Source organism: Gracilinanus agilis, chromosome 6, assembly GCF_016433145.1.
Source record: "Gracilinanus agilis isolate LMUSP501 chromosome 6, AgileGrace, whole genome shotgun sequence".
In the NCBI taxonomy this organism is placed as follows: Eukaryota; Metazoa; Chordata; class Mammalia; order Didelphimorphia; family Didelphidae; genus Gracilinanus; species Gracilinanus agilis.
In genome coordinates, this window is record NC_058135.1 from 70,793,266 (window position 1) to 70,804,773 (window position 11,508).

General features: G+C 33.2%; 1 protein-coding gene across 1 annotated transcript in view; it reads right to left on the reverse strand.

The window, feature by feature from the left end:
* Positions 1–10,391, reverse strand: part of LOC123252274 (60S ribosomal protein L39-like) — a 174,289-nt gene extending 163,898 nt beyond the window's left edge. Inside the window, exon 1 of the mRNA XM_044681657.1 lies at positions 10,324–10,391. Coding sequence (XP_044537592.1) covers positions 10,324–10,391 — 68 coding nt within the window. The remainder of the gene's footprint in view (positions 1–10,323) is intronic.
* Positions 10,392–11,508: the final 1,117 nt, after the last annotated feature.

The following is an 11,508-nucleotide window of genomic DNA, read 5'->3' on the forward strand; positions in this document are numbered from 1 at the left end:
CTCACATTTTAGTGAGAGCTATTTCACCCCCATATAGCATGGAAATGACCAAACCCCTTGTACCTTCAATGTTGTACCCTATTCTGGGCTCCTTTCTTTCATCTGGATTTGGTTTTTGTGTCATTTTGAGGTATCATGTATCACTCAGTTAGGAGAATTAAGAGCCCTGCTTCTATACTACAGACATCTTAACCCAGAAGTCCTAGGTTTTCTGTTCTTACAGATGAACTTTATTTTTATTTTCTCTATCCCTATGAAACAATTTTGGGTAGTTTTATTGATATAGCACTGAAAAGAAAATTAATTTAGGAAGAATTGCCTTTTTGATTACATTGTCTCAGACTACTGACAAGCAATTAATATTTTTTCCTTGATTTCATCTGTTATTATTTGTATGAAAAGTGTTTTGTAGTTCTAATCATATAGTTCCTGAGTTTGTCTTGGCAGGTAGACTTTCAGGTATTTTATGCTGTCTTTATTTTATTGACATTATTTTAAATGGGGATTCTCTTCTTACATATTGCTGTTGATCTTTATTGGTTGAATAAAGAAATACTATTGATTTATGTGGGCTTATTTTATATTCTGCAACTTTGCTAAACTTATTTGATTTTCTAGTTTTTTGGTTGTTTCTCTAGTTATCTGTTTTCTATATTCTATCTATTCCATATGTCTATCTATTTTTGTATTTATTAAAATGATTGTATGGTTTCTTTAAGAGTTGTTTTTTTTATGAACAGATATACTGAAAAATTTCCTAACATTAAACCATTCCTAGATTCCTATTTTATAATGCAATTGGTTATAGTGTATGATCTTTATGATATATTGCTATAATCTCCATCCTAGTATTTTTAAGGTTTTTGCATCAATATTCATTAGAAATAATGATCTATAGTTTTCTTTCTCTGTTTTTGTTCTTCCTAGTTTACATATCAGTATAATATGGGTGTCATAGAAAGGAATTTGTTAGAATTGCTTCCTCAGTCCTTTATCCCCAATAAATTATATAGTATTGGAATAAATTGTTCTTTCAGTGTTTGGTAGAATTCACTTCTGAATCCATTTGGCCCTGTTGCTTTTTTCTTAGATTTTTTTTTTCCAATTAATGGCTTGTTTGATTTATTTTTCTGATATGAGATAGTTTAATCGTTCTATTATCTCTCCTCTTAACCTAAGTAGTTTAATTTCTTTAAATACTTAATCTATCACTTAAATTATAACATTTATTAGTATGTGATTAGGCAAAATAACTCTTAATCATTATTTTTATTTCCTTCTCATTGGTTACAAATTGTCCCTTTTCATTTTAAATACCAGTAACTTGTTTCTTCTTTCTTAATTTTTCATCAAATTAACTAATGGTTTATCTATTTTATTGGTTTTCCTCCCAGAAAATCAATTCTTTGTCTTATTTAGTATTTCAATGATTCTTACTTTCAATTTTGTTCATTTCTTCATTGACTTTCATAGTTTCTAATTTTGTGTTTAATTGTTTTGTGTAAAATTTTTCCTATTTCTAATATTTGTTGTTGCTTTTCCAAATTCATTGATCTTTCTCTGCTTTATTGATGTAAGCATTTAGATACGTAGCCTTTCCCTTATTACTTTAACTGCATCCCAAATATGTTGGCACATTGTCACCTGGTTATTTCCTTTAATGACATTGTTGATCATTTCTTTTTATTTGTTTTTTTGAATTGCTTTTTCTCATCCTTTGTTCAGTGTAATTTTGAAAGTATTTTGGCCTGAAAGAGACATTGAACACTCTGCTTTTTTGCATTCGGTTGAGAGACTTTCATGACCTAATATATGTGTTTTTGTGAAAATATTAAGTACTACTGAGAAAAATTCCTCTATATGCCCATTCAGTTTTTCTCCAAAGGTCTAACAAGTCTAAATTTACTAAAATTCCATTAACCTCTTTAATATCTTTCATATTTATTGAGTTTTGTTTTTATTTATCTAATTTTGATAGTAGAAGACTAATGTCCCCTACTAATATAGTTTTATAGTCTATTTCCATTTGTATCTCATATAATTTCTCCTTTAAGAATTTGCTAAGACATTTGGTGCATTTATGTTTAATATTGATATTACTTCATTGTCTGTGGCTTCCTTTTAACAATATATGATTTCGTTTCTTATCACTTGTAATTAGGTCACTTATTACTTTGGCTTTTTCTGATATCATAATTGCTATCCCTGCTTTTTATACTTTACCTGAAGCCTGGTACATTATCACTCTATCACTTTCTTTAATTTTAATCTACTTGTGTCTTCCTTGTTTAAATGAGTTATAATTCTATAAAAGACAGAATATTGTGGAATTCTGGCTTTTAATTCACTCTTTTGTCTTTTTCCAATTTATGGATTAGTTCATTCTATTTACATTCAGATTTACATTTACTAACTGTTTTTCTCCATCTTGTTTTCCCCCTATTTCTTCTTTTTCTCTCCTTTCAGTCTTTCTGTTTCCAAATGTTTTTGTTTCTGTGTTTCTGCCTCCCTGTTTTCTTCCTACCTTTCTTCTGTCACCTTCTCTTTTATTCCCCCTCTTTTTCTTAATTCCCTATTGGGTAAAATTAGTGTTTATATTTGAATGTGGATGTTATTCCCTCTTTGTACCAGTTGCAAAAAATAGTAAGTTTCCAACACTGACAGCCACCCCACCAACTTCCCTTACACTGTATTGATTTTTATATGTCCTTGCATTTTTGATAATGTGTCCTCAACTTTTTCTCCTTTTCTATTTTCCCAGTGAATTCCTCTTTCTTATCCCTTGGTTTTTCAATGATATTTTCCCAACATATTGTTATTGGTTATTTTGGTCTTGTTATTTGTTATTGATATAGATAGCTGATTTATCCTTATCAATTGGGATCAAGCTTGAAGTGTTAGGATCTCCTGGTTGTAGATGGTGGATGAAATTGCTTGATACAGCTTAATCCAATGTTATTTATTATTCACTATCAGGAGAGGCAATGACAGAATAAAAGAGATAGAGATAAAATAGGAAAACTCTTATCCTAATTCTAACATTTATAAATATAACCCCAAACTCCACTGTCCCACAAGGGACTGCTTCATGTTCATCGGGGTGAAGCTACACTGATCTATTCTTACTGTCTATATAAAACCCAATTCTATCTACCTAAACTTATTCTAATATACAAACTTCAAATATTATTAAACTCCTTAAATTATATATCAGAAATTACAAGTTGTATTCTCTAGCTCTCTAGATTTGACAATTAGAACTCAGTGGCTTCCTCTGACTCTTCCCAGCAGGGAGTCAGACCTCACACTGTTCCAGTGAGAGAAAAACAGCACTCCCACTGGCAGCTGCTTCTCCCTTCAGGAGAACAGCTCTTAAACCAAACCAAACTCTTCCCATCTTCATAGATGCTCTTTTAAGGTTTCAAAGTTAAGTTTAACCAGAATTACTAACTGATAGTATCCAGAGAAAAGTCACCAGCAACCTCTCAAGAAGTGAGTGTGGTCCAGAGTTTTCTAACAGTCCTCCCAGCACCCCAATTTTCCTTAAAGTGACCACTGTGATTTTTCCCTGGCCATGCCTTACAGGGACAAGGAAAGAATCCTTTCTCTGGTATTTATCTTTCTGCTTCTAATTATGCTAGATAACTAATTAATAACTTTAAACTCAACAATAATAAACTTCCTCTCTGTTCTCTGCCTATTCTTTTTCTAATAGTGATAAAACTCTTAACTCTCTCCATTATTTTAAGTATCCCATGTATTTTACATATCTTGAGTACTCCAAGTATTATATGTTTATTATTATATCGTTAGTTATCATCTTACTAGTAATGTAATCAGTTTAACCCCAGTGTTTCTCAAGATTACCTTTAAGTATCTAAAGTATCTTAAATAACTCTTGTGCCATAATTGTCTTAAATATTTTAGTTACCACTTTCTGATGAAAGGAATATAATTAGTTTATCCCCCATTTTTTCCCTTGATTGCCTTAAATATATTAAGCACATAAGGTATCTCTTATACCATGAAAATCTTATTAACAGTATTCCAGTTATGTCTTTCTCAAGTAAGGACCCGACTGATTCCCTTAAGGTTGTTTTTTTTTTTTGGTTTTAATTCTTTCTGTTCACATTTATGTTGCTTCTTTTCAGCATTTAATTTGATCATTGAATTTTCTTTTTATTTCTGGACATTTTTATCAGGATGACTGGAATTCCTCTATTTCATCAAATGTCTATTTCTTCACTTATAATATTATGCTCAATTTTTCTGGGCTGGTCATTATTGGTTTTGGGGCTAGAGACTTTGCCTTGCATGATATCACATTCCATGCTTCCAGTCCTTTAATATAGATGCTGCTAGGTCATGTGTAATCCTGATTGAAGTTCCACACATCTAGATCTATTTTCCAGGACAAATGTTTTTTCCAGTGAGAGATTTCATATTTTCTTCTATTTTTCAATTCTTTTTAATTTGTTTCATTTTATCCTCTTTTCTCAGAAAATCATTAGCTTCCAACCATTCTATATTTTAAGCACCCATTTTTTTATTTGAACCTTTGTACTTCCTTTCTTATGTAATAATTTTCCCATTTGAGCTATAGTATTTTATTATGGAACGGTTTTCTTCAGTAATTTATTTTCTAAGGTTTTGTTTTTTTCTGCCACTTTATTCTCTAAATTTTTTTTATTATTTGCTTTTCTATATTTTTATAGAGGTCTTCCAGGGATTCATTTTGTGCTTGATATCATTTCACATTTTCCTTTGAAAGTTCACATATTTTCATTTTTTTATATTGCTGTCCTATTCTGAGCTCACATTTTGGTTATCATCATTGTTGAAGGATTTTTTTTCCCTAGCATCAGACTTTTTGTTTGTTTTGCTTATTTTGCAATTATTTTCTCCCTTGATTTTGTTTATATGCTGAAACTTAGCTCCATTCTGGGGATAGAGGGAGTACTTTCCTGCATTTGTACTATGCCTGTATTCATTTCAGCTTTGATGGTCTCAGATTGAGAACTCTAGAGAGAGGAGGCCTATTTGCCTTGCTGTGCAGTTGTTTCCAACTCTTCAATTGGGTTTAGTTAGGTCAGGTTGGGTTCTGCTCAGTCCTTGTTAGTCTGAGTTCCTCACACTGCTGCCTATGCTGGTTTGCACCTAGTCTCTGTTCTGGTTGGATTATGAGGCGCCATTTTCTTCCACTATTACCTGTTCTGTATTGTGTTAGTTTCAACTCTTCCCCTGCTGAAGCTCGACAAAGTCAAGTGTACTCTTTCCTCTTCAGTTTTTTTCTATGTCATGTCTCAGTTCCACTGATGTTTGTTCAATATTCTCTTTTTGTATTCTAATAAGATGGATCTTTCTTGCTGTCTCTTCATGTTGTTCTGGCCTGGAGTACTCCTTTACCTCTTATATTCTTTCTGCTGCTCTATGACTTGTTTTGAGGCATTTTATTTTTCTTCTATGGTCATTTTTTTAAAACCCTTAACTCCTGTGTATTGGCTCCTAGGTGGAAGAGTGGTAAGGGTAGGCAATGAGGGTCAAGTGACTTGCCCAGGGTCACACAGCTGGGAAGTGGCTGAGGCCAGAATTGAACCTGGAACCTCCCGTCTCTAGGCCTGACTCTCAATCCACTGAGCTACCCTGCTGTCCCCCTCTTCTATGGTCATTTTGAGGGTAGTTGGCAGGCTCCTATTTTTCTTTCTCTACCATCTTGGCAACAAGAAGTCAATTCTGAATATACTACATTTTAATACAAAATTTTATTAATGGAAAATAGAAAATGTAAAGAAAACTTTTAAGGAAAGTCAGTGTGGTGCATTTAAAAAGATTATGGAGGGGCAGCTGGGTAGCTCAGTGGATTGAGAGCCAGGCCTAGAGACGGGGGGTCCTGGGTTCAAATCCAGCCTCAGACACTTCCCAGCTGTGTGACCCTGGGCAAGTCACTTGACCCCTATTACCTACCCTTACCACTCTTCCACCTATAAGTCAATACACAGAAGTTAAGGGTTTAAAATAAAAAAAAAAAAAAAAGATTATGGAGATTAGAATTGGTGGGTTTAAGTTTTGAGTCTATAAAAAGGAATTCTTTAATTTCTTTAATTTAACAGGGGACCTGGAAGTCTTCTTACCATAGAGATGTGTAGGGATTAACCAGCCTACAGTGACAGGAAGTAGGAACTAAGAAGCCCTCTGCTGAGTCAGCATCAGTTGCAGGCTGTCAATTGCTGACATTTAGGAGTCAGTTGTTGACAGTTTGGGCTGGCAGTTTCAGGGATGCTGGCTGCTGGGCAGGAGGTGGTGACTGGAGGTGTGTTACTGGTGGTGTGGTTGGTGTTTAGTTGCTGGTATATAACATCAGGCCTGAACTTACTGAGAGGCTTCTTTGGCTTTACCCTTTAGAGGTCTTTTTGCCTGTGGGATTTCTAGAGAGCAGGAGGTCTTTCTCATAGGCAAGACTCTGTGGTCAATTGGTTCCTCACAGTTGGGCTACTATAGAAAACTGATTGAAGGAGTGATTGAGTGGTGGCTAACTGTTTTTTTAGGGAGTTAGGCAGTTAGTAAATAATTTCTAGATAGAGTAGGCTATATTAGGCCTTGTGTTTGCCAGGCAAGAAGAACCTGTATTCAGAAGACAGTTAGAGGTAGTTATTAGGAATTTTATTATAGACATTAGGAAATTTTCTTTTTTTATCTCTTTCCTATATTTACTATATTCTTTTACTATCTCTATTTTAATTAAACTAAATTGTTAATTGTTAAAAGCTGCTAGAAGTTTTCTTTTCTCTGGCTTAAAGTGATAATATTCATTTACAACTATATTCTCATTAAAATTTAAATTATTAAAAGCTGCTTTCTTATTTTTGTCAAAACCCCTATTTTAACCCCTACAGAGTCCGATATAGATTTCTTTCTCCATATATACATGAGTGTATATACACATACATATATGAACATATATGTAGATGATATTAGGCAATAAGTCATATAGAAATAATACAATTCCTTTCATTCCCTAATTTTCAAATCTGTTAAATGATGGTTTGATGATATTTGTGATATGACAGTGATAAAAAACAATAATGGATTAGCACAAACAATACCTTAGGTGCTGATAAAAATAAAGCATTTTTGGAGTAACATAATTAATTCCTAAAGTTTTTATTAAATTATTTATTGTATAATAATATTTAAAGCTGGAAAAGGATCTTTTCAAACTACACTCTCATGTTATAAATGAGAAAACAAAAACTACCTTACAAAAGGTCATCTTAGGGAGATTCAGGATTCAAGCTAATGTCTACTAATCCTAGCCACCACTTTTTCTACCATTTCCCTGTGAACAAAGTCTCAAAATTGCTGGCTATTAGGAAAAGAAACAAAACAAAATTAATATATGGAAGAGTACAGAGGATGTCATATTGTTTAATGACTAATACAATAGGCCATATAGTATAAAAATAATTTTAACTTTTATACAATAAATATGGGACTGAGAATACTACTTATAATAGGGGACTTTTTACATAAAAATGGGAAATGGGAGAAAAAGGGTTTCAGTGAAGAAGGGTTTTGAGTAAAAAATATGCAAAGATTTTTTTCTAATGCCATACAATATAAGATCTCAGAACATGAGTGGGAAATAGCAGTCCACTGATTTGACAACAGCTAGGATATTATGAAAAATGAAAATGTATTTAGTCACTAAGAGGTTATTGGAGGTCTTGGAAATGTGAATTTAGAGAAATGAAAGAGGTTAGAAGAAAAAAGGAAAGAGTCAAAAGGAAAGTAGGCATTCAAGAAGAATGAGGGTGCCAATATAAAAAAGAACCTAATTTAGGATCTAGACATGAAAAAAAGAAGAAAAGGATTCTGTCTCAGGAAAAGTAAGTGAATTATTAAATACAGGGACAAGAATCAATTGAGGTTAACTACGAGACTAATTTCCCCAATTATTTTTCCTATGTCAAGATTTCTAAGCTTAGCATAAATTTATCTCTGTTCTTTAGAAGTCTGGATATTTCTGTTTCCATTTTTCCAAAAGAAATATTTATTAACTATATATGGTTCTGTTAATAGGTTGCAAGTACTTTGTCAGAACCATCCTTGCTAAATATAAAGTGGTTCGTAATTGTAATTTGGTCATTTAGAGACTACTTTTTTACTCATGAAATTCTTTAGTAACCCATAAAATAATGATTTTTAAAATTTCTTCTATTGCCTAATAATAGCATAAGAAAAGAGAATATTGAGAATATGGCATATAAAGCATTACATAATTTTTCAATCATCTATAAACTAACATATCCAATCTATAAGCATTTATTATGCATATAATTTACTTTAAGATACTTTAAATTATAAGATCACATATATATAGAGAGAGATTAAAAGCAAACTCAGAGGCCATGTTGCTTTGTTTTCTTGTTGTTTAGGTGAAAATAATGAGATCAAAAGGGGTTAAGGGATTTTATAAGTATCATATGGATAGTAATGTTATGGGAAGCCTTTGACAGCAAGATTTATAACTTATGTGTTCTCATTCTCTTGCTGTACTCTAGTGCCTAATTACATGAGGTCATTGAGAATATATAGGGTTTTTCCCCAAAATTTATTTTTTATTTATTTTTAACATTTACTTAAAAATTGTTTAGAATTTTCTCTCTGCCCCAATTCTCCTACACAGATGGAGAAGACTAGAAAACTTGATGATATTTATGAATGCCAAATCATGCAAATCACATTGCAATATTAGCTATGTTGCAAAAAAGCAAGAAAAATAAAGTGAAAAAATATTCTTCAAGCTGCACTTGGACTCCATCCATTCTATCTCTGGAGGTAGATAACATTTTTCATCATAAATTCTTTGGAATTGGTTCATTGCATTAGAGAGAAAAGCTAAGTCATTCACAGTTAACATTGTTAATATTGTTGTTTCTCTGAACAATTTTCTCTTTTTCTGTTTATTTCATTTTGTAACAGCTCATATGTCTTCTCAGTTTTTTTCTGAAAGTATCTGCACTCATTATTTCTTAAGCACAATAATATTTCATGAAAATAATATTCCTCAGTTTGTTTATCCGTTCCTCAATCGACAGAGATACCATAAATTTTCAATGCTTTGCCACCACATGAAATGCTGCTATGATTATTTTTGTGCATCTAGGTCATTTATTACTTCTTTAATTTTTTGGAAGGCAGACCTAGTAATTAAATTACTGGGTAAAAGGATGTGAGTAGTTTTATGGAAAATTTGGCCATTGTTCTAAAATTTTCTCCAAAAATAGTTGGGTCATTTCAAAATGCAACCAACCACGCACCAGTATTTTAATTTCTTTTACCATATTCCCTCCAAGTTTTGTCATTTTAATTTAACAATCTGTCACATTAACCAATTTGATAGTTATGCTACTTCAGAGATATTGTAGTGTTCCTTTCTTTTATCAAAAGTGATTAAAAACATTTTTCATATTACTCTGGGTAGCGTTGATTTCTTTATCCGAGAATTTTCTGTTCAGATTGTTTGACCATTTGTCAATTAGGGCATGCTTTGTATTATTCATGACTCAGTTTTCTATTTATTTGAGTGTATAGAATTTTAACATCAAAAGGATTTTCTAGCAAAAATTAACTTATTAGATAGAGCAATCACATGATTATTTATTTATTTTTCTAGTCTCTATTATTTCTACTTCTTTTTTATTTAAAAGAATTCAGGTCCTGGTATCTTAGTCCCTCTTTGCTCTCCACACACCATTAAGGGCAACATCCAGCAAAGAGAAGTGCATATATAGATTATGTCTTTAATGTTTCCATTTTTCAGTTCATTCTCTGGAGGTTAACATTCACAAGTTATTCATCAAGTATTAAATCTGCAGAGGTACATAATGGATTCTTGCTTCTACTTACCTCCTTTAATATCTAGAGCAGTGCATGGTGTAAGACATTGGTCTATATCTAATTTCTGACAAATTATTTTCCAGTTGTCTCAGCAAATACTTATTTCTTATAGCCTGGGTCTATACATTTTGTTGTTATTCTTTCTCTTCTGAGCTTCCTGAGACTGGGTAGCCATCCTTAGCCCAGCAGCTTCTCAGGTTTATCCTCGCGCTCAGGGTCTGTCCGATGTCTATTGGCTCCTGAGGTCTGAGTTCTGGTTTTTTCCAAGGTCAAGCCCCCAGCTGGACCCCCTTGCTTGATCCTCTGCCGGAGGTTCCTTTACAAGTCTCAGGGCGCTGCTTCCACAGTCATACACCCGTCCACGCTGGTTCCCCACTCAGGGTTTCAGAGCTTTAGCTTGTGGCTGTGTCTGCCTCCACCCACGCCTCCGCCCGTGTCTGTGCTCTGAGCCTGCGTTCTGCGCCCTGTGTCCACTCTGCTCCCACACTCATATTTCGTGTGCGTTTTTTTGGCTTATTGGGGTCCTAAATCTTGCTGCTCTCAGGAACAGGCCCCGGAGCTGCCAATGATTCGATGGGTGCCCCAAACTTGCTCTATTTCTTTTTAGCTGGCTTCAGAGGCTAGATCTTGTGTGTGGAGGGGGTGGGGGTGGGGCGGTTGCTCAGCCCGCGATTTAGTGAGAGCCCTTTATAGCCTGGAAATGTCTCGATTCCACGTACCTTCCACGCTGTGCCCTGTTGTGGGGTTCCTCCGTTCGTCTGGACTTGTTTTTATGTCCCCTTGAGGAGTTTTGTGTGTTTTGGTCAGGAGAGATTAAGAGCTGCTTCTTACTCTGCCACCATCTTAACCCGGAACCAGGGGGTCTATACATTTTGTCAAATATAACATGCTTTAAACTTTTACTACTATTTATTCTGTGTCTGTTCTATTCCATTGACGTACCTTTATTTTACTTAGGCAATACCAGATAGTTTTGAAAATTATTGCTTTACAAAAAAGTTTAAAATATCATTCATTTACATTTTTCATTAATTCTTTTTTTATTCTTGTTCTTTTGTTTCTCCAAATTAACTTTTTCATTAATTTCTAATAGTTCAATGAGATAAGTTTTGTTAACTTGACTGGAATAGTATCTAATCAGTTGATTAGTTTAGGTAGAATTGTAATTTTAACTATATTGGTTCTGTCCATCCATGGAAAATTAATATTTCTTGATTTATTTAGATCTGGTTTTATTTGTGTAAAAATATATTTTACTTGTGGAACTTGTGGAGTTCCTGGACTTATTTTCCCAGATATTTTATTCTATTTGTGGTTATTTTAAATGGAGCATATGTTTCTGCCTCATCTTGCAGACTTTGCTAGTAATATATAAAAACACTAATGATTTATGTGTGGTTTTTATATCCTTCTAATTTATTAAAATTATTGATAGTTTCAATTAGTTGTTTTAGTTGAATCTCTAAGATTTTCCACATATACCATCATATCATCTGCAAAAAAAGGAGATAGTTTTATTAACTCTTTGCTCATTTTGATTTCTTTAATTTCCTTTTATTCTCTTGTTGCTATTGCTAGCATTTCTAATACTATGTTAACTAATATGGG